The sequence below is a fragment of the Cetorhinus maximus genome, chromosome 6, assembly GCF_964194155.1.
Source record: "Cetorhinus maximus chromosome 6, sCetMax3.hap1.1, whole genome shotgun sequence".
NCBI lineage: Eukaryota > Metazoa > Chordata > Chondrichthyes > Lamniformes > Cetorhinidae > Cetorhinus > Cetorhinus maximus.
Window position 1 is genome coordinate 123,778,014 of NC_135884.1, and position 27,102 is coordinate 123,805,115.

At 41.2% G+C, this 27,102-nt stretch overlaps 1 protein-coding gene across 4 annotated transcripts in view; it reads left to right on the forward strand.

The window, feature by feature from the left end:
- Nucleotides 1-27,102, forward strand: part of banp (BTG3 associated nuclear protein) — a 280,409-nt gene that overhangs the window by 139,835 nt on the left and 113,472 nt on the right. For 2 of the 4 annotated variants that reach the window (XM_078544429.1, XM_078544431.1), the window contains 2 exons: nucleotides 7,996-8,129; nucleotides 23,700-23,771. In XM_078544429.1, the coding sequence (XP_078400555.1) occupies nucleotides 7,996-8,129; nucleotides 23,700-23,771 (206 nt within the window). Of the gene's footprint in view, nucleotides 1-7,995; nucleotides 8,130-23,682; nucleotides 23,772-27,102 lie in introns of all 4 variants that reach the window. The other 2 variants (XR_013576944.1, XM_078544430.1) reach the window with 2 other exon arrangements.

The window sequence follows — 27,102 nt, forward strand, 5'->3', positions numbered from 1 at the left end:
TATTCGCTCCAGTCTTCCATAGTCGCATCTTAAGGATTGATTCTGCTGAACAGTGTCATGACTGGGGAGTAGTGTTTCTTTTTTTTCTTAAAATGCGATGCACTCTCAGTAACAGGGCGAGGCGCAGAGTCAGAGCTAATTTTACCCTCGTCGCCAAATGTAATGACTTAATGGAGTGGGCAGGCTTCAACAAGAAACAGCTAAACTTTATTACAGAGAGCTTTTGAGGTGCTACACGGTCGGTCTGAATTCTCGTCAGGAAGCTGCACCCCCTGGATTGCCCACGCTTAGGGCTCACTGGCCGGAGCCTTAGTGTAACCCTGATAGACAGCAGGAGGGGCTATACCCTCAATTACAACAGTTTTGTGAAGTTTGCAGCTCAGTGAGAGTCAAGGGTATGAAAGAGATAAATATTAACCAGGCCTGCACCTTAAACAGAGAAAGTATTAACTTTATTGTTCACTGTGCTGAATGTGGGTGGGGGCTTGTGCTCAGTTTGAAGACAGAGTTTGTGAGGGGAAAAGAAGCTGGAAGATGGTTGTGGTTGTTGGAGGTGAATCCTGCATCACTGCAGGAGGTCCTTAGGGTTGTGTCCTCAGCCCAACCATCTTCAGCTGCTTCATCAATGACTTTCCTTCCATTATTGCACAGTGTTCAGCACCATTCACGACGACTCAGGTACTGAAGCAGTCCGTGCCCAAATGCAGCAAAGATCTGGACAATATCCAGGCCTGGGCTAACAAGTGGCAAGTAACATTCGTGCCACACAAGTACCAGGCAATGACGAGCTCCAACAACAGCGAATCTAGCCATCGCCCCTTAATCTGCAGTGGCACTACCATCGCTGAATCCCCCACTACCAACATCCTGGGGGTTGCTGTTGACCAGAAACCGAACTGGATTAGTCATATAAATACTGTGGCTACGTCCTGACTCCCCAAAGCCTGTCAACCATCTACAAGGCACAAATATGATGGAATACTCTCCACTTGTTTGGAAGAATGCAGCTCCAACAACCATCTAGGACAATGCTTGACTGGCACCTCATCCACAAAAATTCAGTCCCCTCCACCACCGATGCACGGTGGCAGCAGTATGTGCCATCTACAAGATGCACTGCAGGAACTCACCGAGCTCCTTAGACAGCACTTCCAAACCCACAACCGCTACCATCAAGAAGGGCAAGTGCAGCAGACACATGGGAACACCACCAACTGGAAGATACCCTCCAAGCCACTCACCATCCTGATATGGAAATATATTTCCGTTCCTTCACTGTCACTGAGTCAAAATTCTGGAACTCCCTCCTTACTGGCACTGTGGGTGTACCTACACCACATGGACTGCAGTGGTCCATGTAAGAAGGTAGAACCACCTTATCTTCACTGCTGGCCCAGCCAGTGACATCACATCCCATGAATGAATAATAAAAAAATTGCCTAGCTTGGAGCTAGAGGGAAGAAATCTGCAGTAACCTTCATAGTGAAAAGCAGTTAGCCTGAGAGCAGACTGGGGGAAATCAGTCTGTTTGTCCAAAGCCAAGCCAAGTCAAGGAACATAAAAACCATTAGGAACTAGGGGTCTTCCTTGTACACAAACCCAGTGAGGCCCAAGCTTGAGCTGAGAAGTCGACAGTTCTGAGGTTTTGAAGGAAATTTTGAGGGTTGCTTAGCCAAAAGCCAATGGAATCTTGTTCCCTGGAAAATAGTTACAACACTGAGGAGAAATCAAAGTGAAGAGCTGTGGCATACTTGGTTTGATCCTAGCAGAAGAAGTGAATTAACCCTCAAGATCTCGTAATGTGCAGGGATCTCTTAGGTGGAATTCGGAAGGAAACTGGATCAAGTCTTGACAGACGATCAGTGTTAAGTTGGTCGTGTTTATTTTGGTTTTTTTTTACATAAACAGTAAAGTTATTGTTTAAAAACATGAAATTTTGTGGCATAGTCCTTTCAGTTAATCACTTCTGAATTTCTCTTTAAATGTTAACAGTCTCTACAGAGATAGTAAGAATTAGGATTCAGATAGTAGCTGATTGATTTTAAGGTCCATAATCTGTCTACTGTTACTTTGGTGTTGACCTTAACTGGCTTTTAAAAAAATAATTCTTGGGTATGGGTGTTGCTGGCAATGGTGGTATTTATTGCCTGCTTTTAATTGACCTGAAAAGGTAGTTATTTTGTATGTTGGTTGCTCTACCTGGTATCTGGCACATGACTGCTGATGTTACTGTTACATCATGATATACGTCACTAACTCATTAGCATAACTATTCTATTAACCCATTATGCTACTGTAATAGTCATCTTTTTGAACTACAACAGTTGTTTGATACAAATCATATGGAACCTCACGTGGTATGGAAATATGGAATGCAGGCAGATGCATGGGGATATGAAGTGGAGTTGGAAGAATATTGAAGGTAGAAGCATGGTTCAAAACAGGAAGAAAAAAATGTCAGACGAGCTAGGTAGCAATAATTGCAGCGCTATTAGGAAGACTGAAGTAGAGGGGAGAAATGTTGAACCATAAGTAAAGATTAACCTTAGTTGGCAGGAGAAAATAGTTAATCTTTCAATTAAAAAGTGGTATTTTTCTAGTTTTCCTCTTCTGCAATGACTTGAAACTCGGTCAGCTGAAGTCAGTCTGGGGAAAATAGTGTTGAAAAAATCCTCCTCCAAGAAACATAAGCATGTTTTAATCCTGGCCAATTTTCTCATCCTTAAAATATGGAGCTGCAGCCAATTATAGACATTGCACCCTATCACTGGCCAATATCAGCCAAATCAGCACATATTGAGGGCCACTCCTGAAACTTCCTTGGTACAGATGAATAATTTAATGAGGCTGATAATATGATGTATTGATTGCACTAAGGCGTAGCTTGAAGCCAGTGTACGGTCAAAACGTCAGCATGTTATCCAATATCCAATAGGATATCTGCTCAAAAACTGTTGGTCAGGCTCATTTTAATGTCCCGCGTTTTATTTAAATTAGCCTCTCCATTAAGCAACTGGAGCACTTGAACAGCAGTCCTATTGCACGTCACCCATTGAGAATAGATACTGAAGCGCTGGCCCTGTGAAGAAACTCTACAGATAGCCAGCAACACTTGTTCATCTATTTTAGATTAGATTTATTAGTAAAATCATTCAATTCAAATAGTTAAGCATCATCTTGAAGAGTGAAAAGTAATACAAAGTACTCATTTAATATTTCCACCATACCCAGTGATTCCTTTGTAACCAGTCTTTCAGTGGCCCAATACAATAGTTGACAGTTCTCTGATCTTTCAGGCAACTTAAAAGCTTAAAACGAAAGCAAAAAACTGCGGATGTTAGAAATCGAAAATAAAAACAAATATACCTGGAAAAACTCAGCAGGTCTGGCAGCATCTGTGGAAAGGAGCACAGTTAACGTTTCGAGTCCGCATGACTCTTCATTCAGAGTTCTGTTGAAGAATCATGCAGACTCGAAACGTTAACTGTGCTCCTTTCCACAGATGCTGCCAGACCTGCTGAGTTTTTCCAGGTATTTTTGTTTTTATAACTGTAAAAGCTTACCTCATCATTTCCACAATTGTCTATGACCCTCTTTTCTATTAGCCTTTTAGTTGATCTATTAGCAGCCTTTGTTTTCTTTAGCTGGTTTTCGTATTCAGCTCTATTTAATTGAGTATTCAATGCCTTTAATTTACAATATTTTTGAAATGCAGTTAAATAAAGATCTTAAAAATAAGGTAAATGAAAAATACAAATATTTTTATAGATTTCATGTAATTGGCAAGAGGGAGATTGGAAAAATAGTAAAGCAAACATAAAAAGTTGATGATAAAGTAATCCCTGAAGTTTAACTTCAGTGGTGGGAAGCTTCCAGACAAAATTACTCGGGGGAGAATGAGTAGTCACGTGGAAAAATGTGGATTGATTAGGAAGAGCCAGCATGGATTTATAAAGGGGAAATTGTGTTTAACTAACTTGCTGGAGTATTTTGAAGAGGTAACTGAGAGGGTTGATGGGGGTGTACATGGACTTTCAAAAGGCATTCAATACAGTGCCACACAACAGATTTGTGAGAAAAGTTATAGCTCATAGAATAAAAGAGACAGTAGCAACGTGGATACAAAATTGGCTGAGTAATAGGAAATAGAGGGTAATGGTCAATGGATATTCTTTGGGCCGGAGGAAGGTTTGTATTGAAGTTCCCCAGGGGTCGGTGTTAGGACCCATGCTTTTCCTGATATATATTAATGATCTTGATTTTGGTGTGCAGGGGACAATTTCAAAGTTAGTGGATGATACAAAACTTGGAAGCATTGCAAACTGTGAGGAGGACAGTGTAGAACTTCAAAAGGACATAGACAAGTTGGTGGAGTGGGCAGATAGGTGGTAGATTATGTTCAAAGCGGAGAAGTGTGAGGTGATTTTTGGTAGGAAGAACATGGAGAGACTATATAAATAAGGGGTACAATTCTTAAGGATGTGCAGGAGCAGAGAGACGGGTGTATATGTATGTAGATCATTGAAGGTGGCAGGACAGGTGGAGAGAACAGTTAATAAAGCATACAGTATCCTGGGCTTTATGAATAGGGGCGTAGGGCACAAGAGCAGGGAGGTTATGCTGAGCTTATATAAGACACTAGTTAGACCTCAGCTCGAGTATTGTGTACAGTTCAGGGCATCACACTATAGGAAGGGTGTGATCTCATTGGAGAGAGTGCAGAAGAGATTTACAAGAATGGTTCCAGGGATGAGAAACTTCAGTTATGAAGATAGATTGGAGAAGTTGAGACTGTTCTCCTTGGAGAGGAGAAGGCCAAGAGGAGATTTGATAGAGGTGTTCAAAATTATGAGGGGGCTGGATAAACCAGAGAAACTGTTCCTGCTCATCAAGGGATCGAGAACAAGAGGGCTCAGATTTAAAGTGATTTTTGAAAGAAGCAAATGTGATGTGAGAAAAAACTTTTTCACACAGCGAGTGGTTCGAGTCTGGAATGCACTGCCTGGAAGTGTGGTTGAGTCAGGTTCTTTCGAGGCATTCAAGAGGGCAATTGATGTTTCTATTCAAATAATCATTGTGCAAGGGTATGAGGAAAAAACAGGAGAATGACACTAATTCAAAACGCTCATTTGGAGAGCCAGTGCAGAAACAATAGGTCGAATAACCTCCTTGTGCTGTAACAATTCTGTGAAATGGCAAGAATATAAACTGCATGAATTTTGGGTTTGACAAAATGAAGTTTGTAGGCCTGTTAATGGTAGAAAAGAAGAATGAGAGATCTCCTACAGAAGCAAGAGGTAAGATAATGGGGGTTTGGAAAAATATTGGAATCTTTATTTTTACAGCTTTTAATTTAGAAAATGCAGGTTGTTGCTACTTCAGGAGTTGAAGAGAATTTATGGAGGCATAATTAATTAAATGGCCATTGTAAATGCCCCATTGGGTAAGCATACCAAGCAGTGAGCTATTGTGCCCGACATAAGTCACAAGCACAGGGACAATAGGTGAAAAAGATGGTGCAAATTAAGAGATGAGCAGCAGAGCTTTGGATGACCTCAAGTTTATGGAGAGTAGAATGTGGGAGACCAGCCTTAAACTAGACGAGTTGAGAGGTAACAAAAGCATGACTGAGAGTTTCAGCAGCAGATGAGCTTACATGGGCAAAGTTGGACGTTGTTATGCAGGTGGAAATAGATGGTCAGACACAGATGTTGTGAAGCAACTGATTTAATCTCGGACGGTTGCCAAGGATAGAGTCTGTAACTAGGGAATGGAGTTTGGAGTGGGGGACTGAAAATAATGGCGTCGGTGAAGTTGAAATAAAAGTGAAGAAAAATTATAAGGATATGAAATATGAACAGAAATTGTGTGTGTTATGCGATAAGTTAACCAACACCCAAAGTGTTAATCTTCATCTTTTTTTGGCTACAATGAAACAAATTTAAAAAAAATTGATAGTGGTGAGTGGCAATGGATGGTGAATTTGATAGGAGAAGCAGCATAAGAAAATAAGATGCAGGAGTGGACCACATGGTCCTTTGAGCCTGCCCCACCAATTTATAGGATACATAGGTGTTCTTCTGCCTCAACTCCACTTCCTTGCCCACTCCCCATTTCCCCATATTCCATGAGAAATCAAAAGTCTGTCTACCTCAGCCTTAAATATATCCAACGATGGGGCACCCGTAGGAACAGGAGTAGGCCATTCAGACCATCAAGCCTGCTCCGCTGCTCAACGAGATCATGGCTGATCTGGTTGTGGTCTCAACCCCACTTTGTCATCTGCCCCCCATAACCCTTGACTCCCTCAAGTTTATTTCCCTCAAGTACTTATCCAATTTCCTTTTCAAATCATAGACCATCTCCGCTTCTACCACCCTCGTAGGCAGTGAGTTCCAGGTGTAAAGAACCTTTTTTTGTCTTGGACAGTGGCTTTAAAATTGGACTGTGGCTTTAAAAACTACCATGGCTGCAGCTGAAAGATATGTTTGCTGGAACAGGATGAGGAATATCTACAATGTTGCTATCCTGGAACAGAGGGCACCATAAGGGTGGTGCTGGAAAGAAGTTCTGGAAGAGGGGGAACTGCCTAATGATGGCATTTTAATTGGCTCCTGACAAGGTGACCACGGTTTGTATGGTAACAGTGCAGGCAGAACAGCTCCTAGCCTGCAAAGAGTGAAGACCTGAAACTTCTCTCTCCTGTGTTTGTATGATTCCAGCAATTCTGCCATAATAGCTAGCTGGCTATCCCTCCTATCCCTGTAACCTAATTTCTCTGAAAACCCTTGTCTAGAGGGAAAGGGGTAAAATCACCTGTAGAGGCATTGAAAAGCAAGTTTTTCAACCAGTGAAGCACAGACTGAAAGTGCTGGGACACCACCTCGTGTCATCAACAACAAACTGCAAGGAATTTGGAAGACATCAATCAAAATCAGCCCATCTAATCCTGTACTCCAGATTGGTGCTATTGCACTGTTTTACCTCACCCTTAAAATCCATGTTTTTTGTGTATGTGTAGGGGGTTAAGAAGGGGCAGAGTTTAAGTTGAATTAGAAGTTAGCAGTTCATATTTCTTTCTTTTGCCACTAGTTAAAGACAATTTGTTCAATAAACAGTTATTTACTTATTAAGTTTACAAACGTATTCTAACGTATTGACTTAAATTAAACAGGTAGAATTAGGGCAATCTGGTGGTTTGGTTAAACTTTTCACATTTGTCGTGGCTTGGGGAACAGTGGGGATTGATATTACAGCACACTATTTCCAGCGTGTTGTGACACAAGCCATTGCCACTTGCTGCATAAAATAGTTCTTTCTTACATTCCTTGTATGAGTACATCCAATTCCTTTCGAACATTAACATTTGCAAGTTTCACGCTTTTTAAAAAATATTCTGCTTTGCTATTCTTACTACCAAATTGAATAACCTTACACATGTCCCAGGAGTCAGCCCTGTGGTTGCAGCTGTCCATAATATTTATTAATAGAATAGATGGGTAGATGATGTTACCAAAAACATATATATTCCTAATTTATAGGGGAAGTAAGCTGTTTAGAGGAAACGATCTAAGTCTTTAAATTTCTATGTTTATCGGAGCAGGATTTTTATTTTGTCACCTTTTGAGGAATGATAACACTTAAGGTCCAGTGGGTGGTCAGATACTTTCTCACCAAGGCATAGACACAGAATGATGATCATCCATAAACCGTTCTCATGCACCCAATGGGTTCAGAATGGAATTAGCTGAGGCATGGGATCAGATTGCTTGCCCACCTGTTTTCTTGTTGGAGAAAGGTAATTTAGGAAAACCATGGATAAAATATAGGAGTTAGCCTGTATGTTGGAAAAACTGTAAAATACAAAAGAAGTCATGTGTATGAACAATATGAATTTGATATGAAATAATAACATTAAGTATTTTTGATTTAGTCCACAATAGGTATGAACACTTCCCTTACATGTATTTTTCTTCCTGCTTCTCTTTATTGAAGGGGGAATACAAGGATCAGTGTCGTCATCTGGAGATTTACAGCAGAATCAGGCACAAACACTCCATTATGCATTAGCAAATGCTCAGCAAGTTCATATTCATCGCATAGGAGAGGATGGACAAGTTCAACAAGTAGTGAGTATTTTCAAGATATAACACAGGAAGGTAGATTATAAGGTAGATTACATCAATTCTTGAGCCAGAAATTGACATTTTAATGTTGTAGCCTACATTTAGTTCATGCTCCCTTTGAATTCCGCTTTCCAGCTAAGAAGTGTGGGATTGCAGGATTTACCTGTGTTAACAGTAACTTACAGTATGTTTGTATCGCTTATGTCACAGAGTCATTATGGCACAGAAGGAGGTGATTTGAACCATTTAGTCCATGTATAGCAATCCTCTGTATATCAGTTCAGTCAGTCCCATTCTCCCTTTGTACCCCTGTAGCCCTGCAAGTTTACTTCCCTCAAGTACCTATCCAATTTCCTTTTGAAATCATAGATAATCTCTGCTTCCACCACCCTCATAGGCAGAGTTCCAGGTTATTGTCACTCGCTGTGTAAAATAGTTCTTCCTCACATTCTGTATGTATCTCTTACCCAAAAATCTTATACACCTCTCTCTGCATTAAATTCTATCTGCCACTTGTTGCCCATTCTGCTAGCCTTTCTATGTCTTGTTGCAGTTGATTGGTATCATACTCACTTTGCTGCACCTCCAAGTTTGGTATGATTGACTAATTTTGAAATTTTGCTCTGTATTTCAGTACCCATAAAAATATATATGTATAATATATAATATATATATAAAGTAAAAAAACAGTGATCCTTGGAATGCCCCTTGGGGAACAACACCACTGTCAACCATCTTCCAGTCTGAATAACAACTATTTACCACGACTCTATCCTTAAGCTAACTTTTTAAAATCCAAGCTGAGAATGACCTTCCTATTCCATGAGCTTCAATTTTGTTAACTAGTCTTATATGTGGCACTTTGTCAAAAGCTTTCTTAAAATCCATATAGATTACATCCACTGCATTCATTCATCAACCTTCTCTGTTACTTCATCAAAAAATTCTATTAGATTAGCTGAACATGATGTGCCTTTTACAAATCCTTCAGGCTCTCTTTAATTAACTCAATGCCTTTTATTTTTTTTCCCTAATTATTGTTTCTAAAACTTTTGCCTACCACTGATGTTAAACTGATCAGCCTACAGTTACAATCCAGGTAAAGGGAAGAAAAGGAACTCTAAACACAGCCTGCTTTCCCTGCACTTGCACCTGGCTGGTTATCCACTCAGGCAGTCGAAGTGTAAAGAACAAGAATACTACTCATCATATGAAGCTCGGTTCATGGAATATCAAAACACTTCTAGACAACAATATGAAACTAGAACACAGAGCAGCCGCATATATTATTACATGTATTACAGCCTGTGCCCACTTGGTAGCTAAAATCACCAAGTATAATGAGTTTGTCCTGGTAGGGCACTCTTCTAATTATCTTGCTGAGATAATCATAGAAAGCTTCTTTAACCTCATCTGTATGTGTCATTGTTGGAGCATAGGCACTAATGAGTGTTGCATGCTAGTTACTGGCACGACTTAAATAAAGAACCATGAGTCCATTGCTGATCCCTGTAGGAAATGAGTCTAGCTTGCGCGCCAGTTCAAATCGAATAGCAAAGTCCATACCTGACTGTCGAAGCTGGCCTTTGGACTTGCTTGGGCAAAGTTTTTTTTAGATTCATTTTTGGGATGTGGGCATCGCTGGCGGGACCAGCATTTATTGCCATCCTGAATTGTCCTTGAGAAGGTGGTGGTGAGCTACCTTCTTGAACCATTGCAGTCCATGTGTAGCTACACCCACAGTGCTGTTAGGGAGGGAATTCCAGGATTTTGACCCAGCGACAGTGAAGGAACAGCGACATATTTCCAAGTCGGGATGGTGTGTGGCTTGGAGGGGAGCTTCCAGATGATGGTGTTCCCATGCATCTGTTGCCCTTGTCCTTCTAGATGGTAGCAGTCGTGAGTTTGGAAGGTGCTATCTAAGGAGCCATGGTGAGCTCCTGCAGTGCATCTTGTAGATGGTACACACTGCTGCTACTGTGCATCGGCAGTGGAGTGAGTGAATGTTTGTGGATGGGGTGCCTCCATAACTCATCTCTACAAACAGAAAAGGAGCAAGTCCATCTGTGATGATCATCATGAAATATCACTTCTTTCAACAATTCTTGCATTCTTAATTGGATTGTCGCTCATCTCATTGACTGTGTGTACCCAGGATCACAGTGTGGCTTCCATGCAGAATGGGGAATAGTGGACATGACCTTTGCAGCATGTCAAATTCAAGAAAAATCCATCGAAGAGAGTGAGGACCTCTACATTGACCTGACCAAGTCTTTTGATGTAGTAAATCGAGAAGGTGTGTGGAAGGTTCTATACAAATATGGCTACCCTAAAAAGATGATGATCAGTGTCATTTTCTCATTTCACGGTGGCATGATGGCCGGCATGATGCAAAGTGTTGCGTCATCGGATGCCTTTCCTGTCACTAATGCACCAAGCAAGGCCATGTATTAGCTCCAGCTCTGTTTGCCGTATATTTCTCAGCCATGTTCCAGTATGCACTCAAAGATCTTGACACAGGAATACACATTCAATTCAGGACAAATGTCAACTTCTTTAATTTGTAAAGGTTCAAGGCTTGCACAAAGGTTACTGAACAGCTACTGAGTGAACTCTTGTTTGCACAGACTCCGGAGGACAATTCAACTGCTTGTTGATCACTTTGCGGCCTTAGAACACTTTGGCCTGACAATACGCCTGAAGAAGACAGAGATCTTTCATTAACTCAACCCTGACCACGTACTCCGAGACCCCACAGTCAGTATCAAAAAACCATCCTTCGTCCACCACAGAAGTTTTGCTATCTTGAGCGTATCCTCTCCAATGTTACTATGCAGGATGATGAAATCAACCATCATCTGACAAAAGCAAATTCAGCATTTGGCAGGCTCACTCACAGACTTTGGAGAGAGCCTGGAGTTTGCCTTGGAACAAAGATACAAGTCTACCATGCAGTGGTGGTTCTTCCATTGCTTCTTTATGTGTGCAAGACTTGGACAACCTACTGGCATCACATAAAACAACTAGATGCATTCTATTTTCTCTGTCTGACATCTATTTTTCAATATCAGGTGGCAACACAAATTCCCCAACACCAAGGTTCTTGCAAAGTGCTGCATACCTGTCATTGAGAGTATGCTCATTTGAGCTCAGTTTTGCTGGGTTGGTCATGTGGTTTGCAACGAGGATTCCCGCATACTCTACAGCTAGCTGAGCATGGGAACCTGCACCACAGGACCAGCCAAACTTAGATATAAAGACAATCAAAAAGCCAACCTCAAGCCTTGCAAGCTGGATCGCAATACATGGGGAAAAAACAACTTTGGACAGACCCAAATGAAGACGTCTTTGTGAGAACCAAGTGATTTTGACAAGTGAAGAGAACAGAGTCAATTGCCTCCAGGACAAGAGAGCATGGCGCAAGGCCAATGCCTCCAACACTGACTTTATATGTAGTATTTGCAATTGGTTAAGCAACTTGAGACTTGGACTAACATCAGACATGAGACAACATCAACTTAGTCTGTAAACCAGTCTTTCTTTTTACTTGCTGAACACTCATTTGTTGAAGCGACGGGGCAATCCATCAGTTACAAGGAATGACCTTGCTCCATTTCTTGATCAAGGGTGTCACATCTGCCACTTTCCAATCCCCTGGCTCTTTCCTGTATTTGGTGAAGATTGGAAGCACTTTTGCTATCTCCACCTCCACTTCCCCTACCAATCAAGGATGCAAGCTACCTGCACCATGTGACTTATCCACTCTAAGCATAGCCAGCATTTCCAGTATATTCTGCCTATTAATTTTCACCCCACCATTACTTCTACCATATCCGCATATTTTATCAGCACCCTCTTTCTTAGTAAACACTGATACAAAGTGCCCATTAAGTATTCTAGCCTTGCTCAGCGCCCCTATGCATAAATAACCTTCATTGTCCCTAATAGGTCCTGCCCTGCCTCTTAGTACCTGCTTATTATTTGCATGCCAGTGGAAGATTTTGGGTTCCTTTTATATTAACTGCCTTTCAGTTCTTATATTCTCTCTCTGCCAGTCATATTTTCCTCTTCACTTCCCCTCTCAACTTAATGTATTTGCCCTGGTTCTTGTTTGAAGAATTCACCTGACATGCATCATACACCCTCCCATTTTTTGTTTCATCATATTCTCTATCTCCCTTGTCATCCAAAGAGCCCTGGCTTTAGCTTCTTGGCCTTTCCTCCTTGTACCTGAAACATTTTTTTCTTAAAGATCACCTTTTGTTCCATTACAATTTTTCCAGACTGTATTACAACTTTACTGTGGCTGTATCCCCTTTTACTCCATTGAAGTCAACCCACTTCCAATTTAGAAGTTCTACTTTAGATAGTACCTTGCTCATCCCCGTTAGTAATCTAAACCTAAATGGTATGATCCAATGGTCACTCTTAGACAAGTGTTCTTCCACAGACACTTGATTCACTTGGCCAAGCTCATTCCTCATCACCAGATCCAGGAATGACTCTTTCTTAGTTGGACTGAGAACGCCCTTGCCCAGGAAGCTTTCTTGAACACTTTACAGAAATTCCTCTCCTCATCCCCCTTTACTCCAAAACTATCCCAATGAATATTTGGAGAATTAAAATCTCCCAACATCACTACTCTGGTACTTGCATAGCTCTGTGACTTCCCTGCAGATTTGCATGCTCCTATATCACACTCTCACTTTTTGCAGGTTTGTTTGCTCCTCAACTCTGACCAATTGGTTTCTGTTCTTAACACCCTAAAAGACTTGCTTTCTTTCCAACACTGCAAGGGCTTCTCTAATCAGTACTGCCACCCACCTACCTTTTTTACCTTCCATATCTTTTCTGAACACTTGGTATCCGTGCATATAAAGTGCCCTTTTTTAGCATTACATCACATTCCCAGTTGGGTATTTGCTCTTGTACCTCACCAAACTTATTTACCCAACTTTGGGCATTGACTATACAACCTGTCTTTGTATTCCTTGTAATCCATTTGGTCTGCTCCTATATAAAATGGAACTATCACTCTCGCTCCCAGATGCACCTTATTCCTCATTTCTGCTTCGATATCCTGGTGCCCATCCAGACAATTTAGTTTAAACCCTTCCCAACCATACTTGTGAACTTCCCCATAAGGACATTGGCCCCAGTCTTGTTGATATGCAACTGTTATGATAAGGCAGGTGGTATTTACCAAATCCACAAGGGAAACTTGGCCACAATATCACGATGTTATGGCAATTTGCATTTATTACAAGAAAGTTTGTGCACTGAATTCAGAAGTAATGAGTCCACTAACACCTTTAGAGACATTTAAAATGTAAGTTAAAACATTTATTAACAAACGAAAAGAATAAAACACATACGCAAGATTATAATTACACAGTTAGTTAATATTATAACAATTCCCAAAATTCTTAATTGACCAGACTCCCAATTACACACCCCCTTTAAGGCAATAGTCCAAGGTCGCCACAAGCTCACACTCGACAGTGGAATTCCAAAGGCTTTTAATGCAACTTTGGTTACTGGAACAGCAGACTTCAGCAAAGTGACAAGAGGCTTTTCCCCAAGTCTGTTTCACACCGTGTACCTTTCAGAGTCCACATAGCCACACACCACATAGCCTTCCATCCTTCTTTAAATATATTATTTCCTCTTTGACCTGTAAATCCCATTGTTCCCCCTTGCCTTTGGAATTTACTTTTCCCATAATATAAAAATCTTTTATGTTATCATTTTTGTCAGCACTTTTGGTAAAAAATCAACATAATAACCTTACCCTATTTATCTTTCCAGTCGTAAAAACATTATCATGTTTCTTTTGAAAATCCAACAAGCTGCTGGACTCAAAGGTGATCCAGAGCAAACACATCTGAAGTAAGTGTTTGCAGCTCGAGGAACTTCGGATCTGAGCTGCAGACATTGCGCCACATCAGGGAGGGAGAAAGTTATTTGGACATTTGTTCCAGGAGGAGGTCACCCCCCTCAGATTAGGTAATTCCAATTTGGTCTGTGATCAGGGACAGGAGACTACAGGTGAGGCAGGGACCCAGGGAGCCTCAGCCCCTGCAATTGTCCAACAGCTATGAAGTTCTTGCAAACTGTGTGGATGAGAGCGGGGACTGCAGGGAGGATGAGCAAACTGATCATGGCACTGTGGTACAGGGAGACATTCAAATGGGAGGAGGAAACAGGAACGTAGTAGTGGTAGGAGACAGTATAATTAGTGGGGTTAGATACTGTTCTTTGCAGCTGTGAGCCTGAGTCCCGAAGGCTGCCCGTCCAGTGACATGGATAAGAACATCTCCTTGGGGCTGGAGAGGAACTTGGAGTGGGAGGGGAGGGATCCAGTTGTCGTCATTCACGTTGGTACCAACAACATTGATAGGACTAGAAGGGAGGTTCTACTGAAAGAATTTGAACAGTTAGGAGCTAAATTAAAAAGCAGAACCTCCAAGATAATCTCGGGATTGCAAACTGGCATAGGGTAAATAAAGTCAAAGAGTTTAAATGCATGGCTCAAAGATTGGTGTGGGAGGAATGGGTTTCAGATCATTGGCCACTGGCATCAGTACTGGGGTAGAAGGGAGCTGTTCCAGTGGGACGGGCTTCACTTGAACTATGTTGGGACCAGTGTCCTGGCAAATCAAATAACTAGGGCTGTAGAGAGGGCTTTAAACTAAATAGAGTGGGGGAGGGTTCTGGAGAAGCAATACATTCGCTTACAAATCAAAAGGGTATGGCAGCATTGCAGGGCAGCTTTTTAGGCAATGATACCCAGAGTGTAACAGGAAGAGAGAGAGTGTACAAACATTTTTAAAAAGCAGCAAATATGGCAAAGGGGTAAAAAGGCAAAATTAATGGCTCTTAACTTAAATGCACTTAGTATTTGGGACATAATAAATGAATTAAAGGCACAAATAGAGGTTATTTGGTATGATCATATAGCCATTATGGAGACATGGTTACAAGGAGATCAAAGCTGGCAACTAAACATTCAGGGGTATGTGACTTTTCGAAAGGACAGGCAGGAAGGAAAGGGTGGTGGGGTAGCTTTGTTAGTAAGAGATGGAATAAGTACGACAGCAAGAAATGATCTTAGATCGGAAGATGTAGAATCTATATGGGTGGAAATAAGAAATAACAAGAGGAAGAAGACAATGGTGGGAGTAGTTTATAGCCCCCACCCCCCGAACAGTAGCTATACTGTAGGACAGAGAATAAATCAGGAGATAATGAGGGCATGTAAAAAAAGGCAGCACGTTAATCATGGGTGACTTTAATCTTTATGTAGATTGGGAAAATCAAATTGACAGAGGTAGCGGCGGGTAGGAATTCGTAGAGTGTATTCAGGACAGTTTCCTAGTACAACATGTTGTGGATCCAACTAGGGATCAGGCTATTTTGGATCTGGTAATGTGTAATAAAGCAGGTTTAATAAATGATCTCGAGTAAAAGATCCCCTAGGAAACAGTGACCATAACATGGTAGAATTTAGCATTCAGTTTGAGAGTGTGAAACTTGGGTTGGAAACAACTGTGCTCAACTTAAATAAGGGTAATTAAAAAGGAATGAGGGCAGAGTTGGCTGAAGTGGACTGGGAAAGGAGTTTAGCAGAATAGGCGGTTGGTGAACAATGGCAGATGTATAAGAAAATAGTTCATGACTCGCAGCAAAAATATCCCAGTGAGGAAAAAGGATTCTAGGGAGGGGATAAATCAACCATGGTTAACCAAAGAAGTTAAGGTTAGTATCAAATTGAAATAAAAAACATACAACGCGGCAAAGATTAATGGTCAGCCAGTGGATTGGGAAAGTTTTAAAAACCAACAAAAGATGACCAAAAAAATAAAGGGGGAGAAAATAAACTTTGAGGGTAAACTAGCAAGTAATATAAAAGCAGACAGTAAGAGCTCCTTTAAATACATAAAAAGGAAGAGAGAGGCCAAAGTGAACATAAGCCCGTTAGAGAATGAGTCTGGGGAAATAATAATGAGGAACCAGGATATGGCAGTGGAGTTGAATAAATACTTTGCATCAGTCTTCATGATAGAAGACACTAAAAGCACTCCAAAAATACTAAATAATCAAGGGGAAAAGGTGGGGGAGGAAATAAATGCAATAACTTCCACTAGAGAAAAAGTACTAGGGAAACTAATGAGGCTAAAGGCCAGTAAGTCCCCTGGACCTGATGGGTTGCATCCTCGGATAGTAAAGGAAATAGCTACAGAGATAAAAGATGCACTGGTAGTAATCTTCCAAGAATCCTTAAATTCTGGATAAGTCCCAGAGGATTGGAAAACTGCCAATGTAACACCCTTACTCAAAAAGAGGAGACAAAAAACAGGTAACTATAGGCCAATTAGCTCAACATCTGTCATTGGGAAAATGTTAGTGTCTATTATAAAAGATGTAATAGCAGAGCATTTAAAAATGCATAATTATAATCAAGCAGAGTCAGCATGGCTTCATGAAGGGGAAATCATTCCTGGCAAATTTATTAGGATTCTTTGAGGAGATAACAAGCAGGATAGATAAAGGAGAACCAGTAGATGTAATATATTTGGATTTCCTAAAGGCATTTGATAAGGTACCGCACATAAGGCTACTTAATAAAGTAAGAGCCCATAGAGTTGCTGGTAGTATATTAGCATGGATAGAGGATTGGCTAACTAATAAAAGACAGAGAGTTGGGATAAGGGGGGTATTTTTAGGATGGCAACCTGTAACTAGTGGAGTGCCACAGGGATCAGTGCTGGGGCCATAATTATTTACAATATATATTAATGACTTGGATGAGGGAAGTGAATGTACTATCGCCAAGTTTGCAGATGACACAAAAATAGGTTGGGAAGGCAAGTGATTAGGATGATACAAAGAGACTACAGAGAGATATGGGCAGGTTAAGTGAGTGGGCAAAAACTTGGCAGATGGAATATAATGTGGGAAAATGTGAGGTTATGTACTTTGGCAGGAAGAACAGAGGAGCTGAATATTATTTAAATGGAGAATGACTGCAGAAAGCTGCAGCACAGAGACATTTGTGGGTCCTCATACATGAATCACAAAAAACTAACATACAAGTTCAGCAGGTAATAGGAAAGCAAATGGAATGTTGGCCTTTATTTCAAAAGGAATGGAGTGTAAAAATAGGGAAGGCTTGCTAAAACTATACAAGGCACTAGTTAGACCACACCTAGAATACTATGAGCAGTTTTGGTCCCCTTATCTAAAGAAAGATATACTGGCACTGGAGGCAGTCCAGGGAATGTTCACTAAGTTGATCCTAGGTATGGAAAGATTTTCTTATGAGGAGAGATTGAGTAGGTTGGGCCTGTACTCATTGGAGTTTAGAAGAATGAGAGATGACCTTATTGAAACATATAAGGTTCATAGGGGGCTTGACAGGGTTCATGCTTAGAGGTTATTTCCCCTTGTGGGAGAGTCTAGGACCAAAGGGCATAATCTCAGAGTAAGGGGTCACCCATTTAAGACTTAGATGAGGAGGAATTCTTATCTCAGAGGTTAGTGAATCTGTGGAATTGTTTAGCGCAGAGGGTTGTTGAGGCTGGGTTGTTAAGTATATTCAAGGCTGAGATAGACAGATTTTTAATCAGTAAGGGAATCAAGGGCTATTGGGAAAAGGCAGGAAAGTGGAGTTGAGGATTATCAGATCAGCCATGATCTCATTGAATGGCAGAGCAGACGCGATGGGCCAAATGGCCTACTTCTGCTCCTACATCTTATGGTCTAAAAAAGCGAATTTCACTCGCCCTATCTGCTGACTTTACCCTAGTTCACTTATTAGCAGTTCAAATGCCTTTTCACACCTTTTTCAACCTTGCAGTCTACCTGTCTCTGATTTAATTAAATCAGCCACACACACACAAGTCTACTTTACAATATCCCACAATAATTATATGAAAAATATGATAGCTTTGTAACAAACACATCCTTTTGAATAGGTGCCTCTTGCCCCAGAACTGGTCCCAATGCTCCCAGAATCTGAAGTCTTTCCTCTGCACCATGTCTAAAGCCATACATTGATCCTACCTATCTTGAAATTTCTACACTTGCTGGCAAGTGGCACAGGGAGTAATCCAGAGACTGCTACCTTTAACCTCCGCTTCTTATCAACTTCTTCAGTTGCTGAAAGTCTAATGTAAAGGTCTCAATATCTTGCTTTCTCTATGTCATTGGTCCAGATGTGTACCACAGTCTGACTCATTCTCTTCAGCCTGCAGAATACTTTACACCCTCTCCATGACGCCCCTTACCCTGGTGTGACGGAGGGAACACACCATGTGGGACTCATGATGATGGTCACAGAAATGCCTGTCTTTCTCATTTATAGTGGAATCTTCTATAATTACTGTGCTGTTCCCCCCCAACCCTGTGCAGTCACATGATCATTGGTGCTGTGGTCTGGACTGCACTCTTGTACTCTCACCATTCTCCAGTGCTGAGTACTGGTTTGGAAGTGGTACACACCTGAAAACTCTTGCACTTCCTGTTTCTTCCTACTCTTCCGAATGGCCACCCAGCTACTATCCTGATCTCATGCTGTCTGTGGAGTGACGACCTCCTGGAATGCACGATCCAGGGATCTCTTGGGCTCCCTGGTGCTCTACAGTGACTGCAGCTGCCCCATAAGCTTGGAAACACTGAGCTCGAGCAGCTGGAGACTCTTCCTACACATGTGGTGCCTGCCTCCCATCCCCCCCCGACACAGGAATTGCAAGCAACAATTCCCAGCTGCACATCCACGACCTTTAAAAAAAAATCAACTCCCTCTCTTAGTATATAGCTAATACAATGTTTAAACAATTAATTTTAATAATTGCCTCTAGACCTCAACTCTCCATGCTTGCCGTCTCCTGCTTCCTCTCATGGATTGCTCCTTTTTTTTTAAATGCTAGAACAGCATCCCTTCCCCCCCACACAAGATTCCCTTGCTAACCAAATTCCCTTGGTTTAATCCTCTGTAGAAGCAGATATGATCTTTCAAAGAAGGAAACAATTGCATTTATGTAGAGCCTTTGATGTCCCAACCCACTTTATAGCCAGTGAGCTACTTTTTTCAGGTGCAGTCAGCTTTTTAAATATAGGAAATGCTTTGTGGACACGAGTTCAAATCCCACCATGACTGTTGGTGGAATTTAAATTCAATTAATTAAACCTGGAATTAAAAGCTAGTCTCAGTAATAGTGACCATGAAATCATTGTTGATTGTCGCAAAGAAAAACCCATCTGGTTTACTAATGTCCTTTAGGAAAGGAAATCTGTTGTCCTTATCTGGTCTGGGCTACATGTGATTCCAGACCCAGAGCAATGTGGTTGAATCTTAAACGCCCTCTGAAATGGCCTGGCAAGCCACTCAATTGTATCAAACTGCTATGAAGTCTAAAAGGAATGAAACCAGATGGACTGCCTGGCATCAGCTTAGGCACTGGAAACAACAAAAGCAGAAACAGCCCCGCAAAGTCCTCCTTACTAACACCTGGGGGCTTGTGCCAAGATTGGGCGAGCTGTCCCACAGACTAGTCAAGCAACAGCATGACGTAGTCACGCTCATGGAGTTCATACCTTACAATGTCCCAGACACCACCAAGTCTTCAAGATCAATCCTGGACCCCATGAAGTCTCATGACATCAGGTTAAACATCGGCAAGGAAACCACCTGTTGGCTACGACCTACCACCTTCCCTCTGCTGATGAATTAGTATTCCTCCATGTTGAATACCACTTGGAAGAAGTATTGAGGGTGGAAAGGGCACAGAATGTACTCTGGGTCGGGGATTTCAATGCCCATCACCGAGAGTGGCTCAATAGCACCACTACTGACCACGCTTTGAGTCCTAAAGGACATAGCTGCTAGACTGATTTTGCAGCAGGTGGTAAGGGAACCAACAAGAGAGAAAAAACCTACTTGACCTTGTTCTTACCAATCTACCTGCCCCAAATGCATCTGTCTATGACAGTATTGGTAGGAGTGACCACCGCAAAGTGCTTGTGAGATGAAGTCCCATTTTCACATTGAGGATACCCTCCATGTTGTGTGGCACGATCACTGTGATAAATGGGGTAGATTTCGAATAGATCTCGCATCTCAAAACTGGGCATCCTTGAGACGCTGTAGATCATTAGCTCTAGCAGAATTGTATACAATCACAATCTATAACCTCATGGCCTGGCATATCCCCCGCTCTACCATTACCGTCAAGCCGGTGAGCCGACTCTGGTTCAATGAAGAGTGCAGGAGAGCATGGCAGGGGCATCACCTGGGATATCTAAAAATGAGGTGTCAACCTGGTGAAGCTACAATGCAGCACTGCTTGCATGCCAAACAACAGATGCAGCATGTGATAAACAGAACTACACGATCCCACAACCAATGGATCAGATGTAAGCATTGCAATCCTGTCGCATCCAGTAGTGAAAGGTGGTGGACAACGAAACTACTAACTGGAGGAGGAGGCTCCATAAATATCCCCATCCTCTGCAGATCAGTGCAAACGACAAGGCTGAAGCATGTGCAACCATCTCCAACCAGAAGTGCTGATCCATCTCGGCCTCCCCCTGAGGTTCCCAGCATCAGAGATGCCAGTCTTTAGCCAATTGGATTTACTCCACGTGATATTAAGAAACGATTGAAGGCACTGGATATTGCAGAGGCTTTAGACCCTGACAGCATTCTGGCAATAGTACTCCAGAACTAGCCATGCCCTTAGCTGAGCTGTACCAGTACAGCTACAACATTGCATCTACATGGCAATGTGGAAAATTGCCCAGGTATGTCCTGTCCACAAAAAGCAAGACAAATCCAATCCAGCCAATTACTGCCCCATCAGTCTATTCTTGATCATCGGCAAAGTGATGGAAGGGGTCGTCGATAGTGCCATCAAGCAGCATTTACTCGGCAATAACCTGCTCACTGACACTCAGTTTTGGTTCTATCAGGGCCTCTCAGCTCTTTATTTCATTGCAGTCTTAGTCCAAACATGGACAAAAGAGCTGAACTAAAGATGTAAGGTGAGAGTGACTGCCATTAATATTTAGGCAGTATTTGACCGAGTGTGACATCAAGGAGCCCTAGCAAAACTAAAGTCAATGGGAAATAAGGGAGAAAACTCCCCACAGGTTTAAGTCATACTAGCACAAAGGAAGATGGTTGTGGTTGTTGGAGGTCAATCATCTCAGTCTCAGAACATCACTGCAGGAGTTCCTCAGGGCAGTGTCTGAGGCCAAACCATCTTCAACTGCTTCACCAATGACCTTCCCTCCATCATGTCAGAAGTGGGGATGTTCGCTGATGATTGCACAATGTTCACCATTTGTGACTCTTCAGCTACTTAAGCAGTCCGTACCCATATGCAGCAAGACCTGAATAACATTCAGGCCTGTGCTGATAAGTTGCAAGTAATATTCGTGCCACAGAAGTGCCAGGGAGTGACAATCTCCAACAAGAGAGAATCCAACCATCTTCCCGTAATATTCAATGGCATTACCATTGCTGAATCCCCCACTATCAACATCCTGGGCATTACCATTGACCAGAAACCGAACTGGACCAGCCATATAAATACTGTGGCTGCAAGAGCAGGTCAGAGGCTGGGAATTCTGCAGCAAGCAAATCACCTCCTGTCTTCCCAATACCTGTCTACCATCTACAAGGCGCAAATCAGGAGTGTGATGGAATGCTCTCCACTAGCCTGGATGAGTGCAGCTCCAACAACACTCAAGAAGCTCAACACTGCCCAGGATAAAGCTGCCTGCATGTTTGACACCCCATCCACCACCTTCAACATTCACTCCCTCGACCACAAGATGCACAGAGGCAGCAGTGTGTAACATCTACCAGATGCACTGCAGCAACTCACAAAGGCTTCTTCAACAGCACCATCCAAATCCGCAACCTGTACCAACGAGAAGGACAAGAGCAGCACACCACAGACCATCCTGACTTGGAAATATATTGCTGTTGCTTTACTGTTGCTGGGTTAAAATCCTGCAAATCCCTTCCAAACGGCACTGTGGGTGTACCTACACCACATGCACTGCAGCGGTTCAAGAAGATTGCTCATCACCACCTTCTCAAGGGCAATTAGCGATGGGGAATAAATGCTGGCCCAGCCAATGATGCCCTCATCCCATGAAAAGAATTCAAAAAATTTGCACACAGCAAACTCCAACAAACATAAATGAAACCTCTTTTTGTTTGAAGAATATTTAAATATGCACTTGAAGTGCCATAACTTAAAGTGCTACAAGATCAAGAGCTGGAAAGTGGGATTAGGTTGGATAGCTCTTTCTTAGTCAGCAAAGACATTATGAACCTCAGCAACACCTTTTGTGTGATAAATCTTTCATGTTTCCATGTCACTGAATTAGACTTGTCAAGTTGGTGCCCTGTTTCTGGACCCTTTATGTCCACCCCCTCCCTTAACCCTCCTGCTCAATTAAGTGGAGCCAGTTGATATCTAGCTGCTTCAACAATTGTTTGAACTGGAAACTGTACAAATTGAAGCCAACTGGATTGACTCAAGTCAAAAAAAAACCAGTCTGACTTGAGCAGCATAAAAAAAAATTGCCCCTGGCTGTGGGAGAACCATTTTATGATTTTGTTGCCACAGGACACTTTCAAAAACAATATATGACCTTAATTTGCAAGGTGTAAATTGTGATGATTACTATATCACTGAATTTTGTCTCAAATGCAAATTTTCTGCCGTAACAGGAAATATTTTTGCATTTCGTATGTTTGTATATAGAAACCTCTGGAATATTTACAGCATGTTTTTCCTCTCAATGATCCGGAACAATTTATATCAAGCTGGCCTGTTACAGATAATCAATGTCCCATTGTAGTTTCCTGTGGATAAACATTATAAACATCCTGATAGAATTGGTCACCCTGAGGAATTTCAGAATTGAAGCCCTAGGCGTTCCCATGCTTGATGGCCAAGTTTCCCGACCTCTTGCTACTTGATGGTGGCCCTTCTCTACTTCCTTCTGCTCCATGGCTAGGCTTCCTGAGCTTCTCCAACTCGGCGACAGTCCTTCCCATCCTCCTGCCATTCAGTGCACTAGCTTCCCAGCCTCTTCCCAATCGACGGTGGCCCTTCTCACCTCCTCCTGCTCGATGGTGGACCTTCTCGACCTCCTTGCCTGATGGCCAAGCTATCTGACCTCCCGCTCAATGCCCCTGTCCTGAACGTACACTCCCATGGGCTCAGGAGTGGGGCATCAAGCGGACGGAAGTCGGGATGGTCCACAGTCAAGTGGGAGGAGGTCAGGAAGCTCGGCTATCTGTGGGTGAATACACTGAAAGGGCTTACCAGCAGCATGTGATTGCAATCTGCAGCTGAATACTAGAATGCAAGGATTTATTTACTGGTAATAACCAATATCCCTTGGCTTAATTGCCAATCAGGTTAAGTAGCAGGCAGTTCTATGTAACTTTTAATTTGAATTGTTTGCAAGCAAGCCCTTTAGATCCTGTGATTTGTTTCAGTTAGTGATACTTTTTTTCTTCCTTCTCCATGTCTTTTCTGCCTACTGGCTGTACAGGGACACCTGCATATCGCTCAGGTACCACAGGGAGAGCAAGTACAAATCACTCAGGATAGCGAGGTAAGGTTGCAGGAATGCTTAATTTTGATTTTCTGATCACCCTTCATGAATACCAGTGAATCCATGACTAAATTGATGCCACTGATAAATATACCAAACTTGTTTCATGAACTTTGTTTATAATGATGTCTTTTAGGATTACCCACTGATACTCCTGGTGGGTAGATAATCTAAGAAATATTTAAGCCTGGGTCAGAAATGCATTGATGCCGGGGAATGACCTTTGCTGTTCTTTGACACAGGTGGCTCTTAATATCAGTTTTAGTGTATATTGGTTCATGATTAGGTGTTTTTTTTTTCTTTTAATTATTGCAATGCATCACCAACAGTCATTTATTGCATTTCAGATTGCCAAATTGTTATAAATCTCTGTAATACAACTGTATTCCTCCCTGGCCAGGCATAATGACAATGTTGTGTTTTATTGTTCTTGTACCATTTGAATCACATAATAGGAATTCCATTAAATTGTCATTTATTCATTTTGCTCATTTTTATTATCATGTTCTTTAGCAGAAAAAAAATCAAAGTACTAATATTCAGCTCCAAGACATTTGTCCGAGTGCATTGCAGGCAGTACAGTTGAAATACATAAATGGCAAACACCAACAATCGATCTCAGAAATGTTGAGTGTGATGGAAGTTCTCCATCTGACCATATATCTGTGAACAATTGTTATTCATCTCTTTTCCCCAGAACTACTTTATTTGTTATTTGCCAAACTTGATAATTGTATTTTATCTCATCAAGCTCTGGATTTTATTCGTATTGAAGTATGCTGGGGAAACAGTCAATGATATAACTTGCCTTTAGCTCAGTCCTGTATTTTGCATTTCCAAGGTGTAACATTTTATTGATTATATGATTTGTGCTGTGCTTTGACATTTTCTGGGTGTGAGATTTCCAAATATGTTTTTTCATGCAAACATTAAAAAAACCTGAGCTTATTATCACTAACATCTATGTTGTGACTTTGTCAGGTGGCAAATGTATTGTTTCACTTCATTGGATCTGAATTCAGATTTCATTTGCCATTCAAAATAATAAGCATATTGCACAAACGTGATGATCCAATGCTTTCAAAGTACTTAAAATAAGATTAAGGAGAAGTATCTTATACTACTGTTTCTATTGAATTGCATGACTGTATTGTCAGTAATCATGTATTTTCTATCACCCAACACTCCTTCACAATTTTCGCTTCTCTAGAAATGACAATAATGCCACTTTCTCACTGTTGCCTACACCTTTTGAGATTGATGATTGCCAAACTGGCCCCGACCCAATGTATACTTCTCCATTTACATCAAAAGAATTCTCCATGAGTGCCAATCATTAAGGTCACTGTGCCATCAGTTATTTTTCCTGATATTTTCCACAATCCTTCATTTTACTATACTTCCTCCCAATCTAAGCATGTCATGCTGACACAATTTATCACTAAAAGACTGTGATCAATGAAGTGATTTTTTTGTTTTGCATTCTAAGTTGGTCCATAGCCACTGTGTTAACTTTGTTTATTTTATTGCCCAAGTTTCTATGTTTCTAGGTTGTAAATTATTTTTGCAAACTTTTGGAAACTTTCTAACTTGACAGGAGTTAGGGAACTCATTCTTTGAATTCCTCACCATCAGTCACAGGCACTGATTTGCCTTCCATATTTCTGATTCTGATTCTGTGACCCACATGAACAATTTTATATCTCTAATGGAGTTAATGGCCCTCTTTCTAGCCTTACTGGTTCCACCAAGAAACCCCTTTGTTTACAAAGGTGCTTTTAGCTTTTTTGGTCTGGGGACTACATGAACAATCCAAATCCCTTATTGGAATAACTGTAGACCTCCTGTCCCTACCAAGAGCTCAGAGATGGGTCATCTATTAATTTGTCACTTAGTAAATATACACAGGTTACCCTTTGAACTGTAATTATCCCAGGTCTGCTTCCCAGTTTCTCAACCAAATATTTCCATTTATCTACATTGAAAATTCAATTCCTAAACTGGAAGTTATTTCCTAAAACATATGAATTATGAAATCTGATGTTTGCAACAAGATTTTATGATGACATATTGACTTAATTTTTGGTTAACAGCATTTTGAATGATCAGTTAAGTTTCTTTTTTGATGATGTTGACTGGTTTCCTGTAAGGGAAACCACCTTATAGAAGACATATGTGATTCTTTTTCATCCTATCTTGCAAACTATTTCTCTATGTTTTGTATACAGTCAACTTTTTTCAAGTTAATTCTTTGTGTTACAAACACAATCATGCCATCTGTGTCTGGAACTATGAAGTTGAAACATGTCAACCTTTGTTATAGCCCCCAGTTTTGCAACATAATTTGGACGCAAAGCAAAGCAGAAGCAAATCAGAATGAAAATATGACCATTTCTGATTTTTATTAAAAGTGAGTTACTTGATCCAGACATGTTCTCTTTCAAATAAATTCTGGTGGCTGTCCATACAGCTACTGAGGCAATATTTGCTGTCAGCTGAGAGGTTGGAGCCCAGTAATGCCCTTGGTTTGATTTGAAAGTTATGTACTAATGAAAAGGTCCATAAGAATTTTTGGTTTTTGACCAAAATGTGACATAATGCTTTTCTCTTTAAAAATCCAAACATTTCATGTGTATATTTTTAAGAATTAATGAAAGTGAAAAATTCTCTGATTAAATTTGCATAATCGACTTTTTGTGATGGCTTATGGTTTAATCTTCAATAGAGACTAATGACATTATCTCTAATTTACATTATGAGAAACAATTCCATTAAATATTGGTTTTCTGTAAAAATAAATTTCTGCTCAATTTAAATTTGAAGCAATAAAATTGATATTCTCAGTTAGTTCAAGGATATCTACAATTTTGCTTAGTGTACGTAAAATACTAAAAACAAATAATTCATTTGTACCTAAGTACAAATGAATCAAAGGACAGGAAAAGGCCAACTTAAAGTGTCCATCAAGCCTATCCTATATTATCATGATGCAATTTATGCACACCATGACCCCCAGCTTTTTCTCGCTCACAGCCACATAGTCCACAATATTAACTTGGAGGCACATTGGAAGCAGGGGGTGAATCGGGGGTGGTGATGTTGGGGAGGAGTTTCAAATTGAATGGAAGATAAGTTCAGCACTTCTGTATGTGTCATTTTAACACAGTCAGCTATTTATCATTATACTTACGGGGTTTGGTGTTGATTGCATGGCAGCAGGCTGAATGAAGACCCACATGTTGCAATCTCAACTCCAGTATTTAACAGGCAAATCCAAAGAGGAGGTAGGAGTTTCATGATAGATTAGAGTAGTCAAGGATTGTGCATTCAG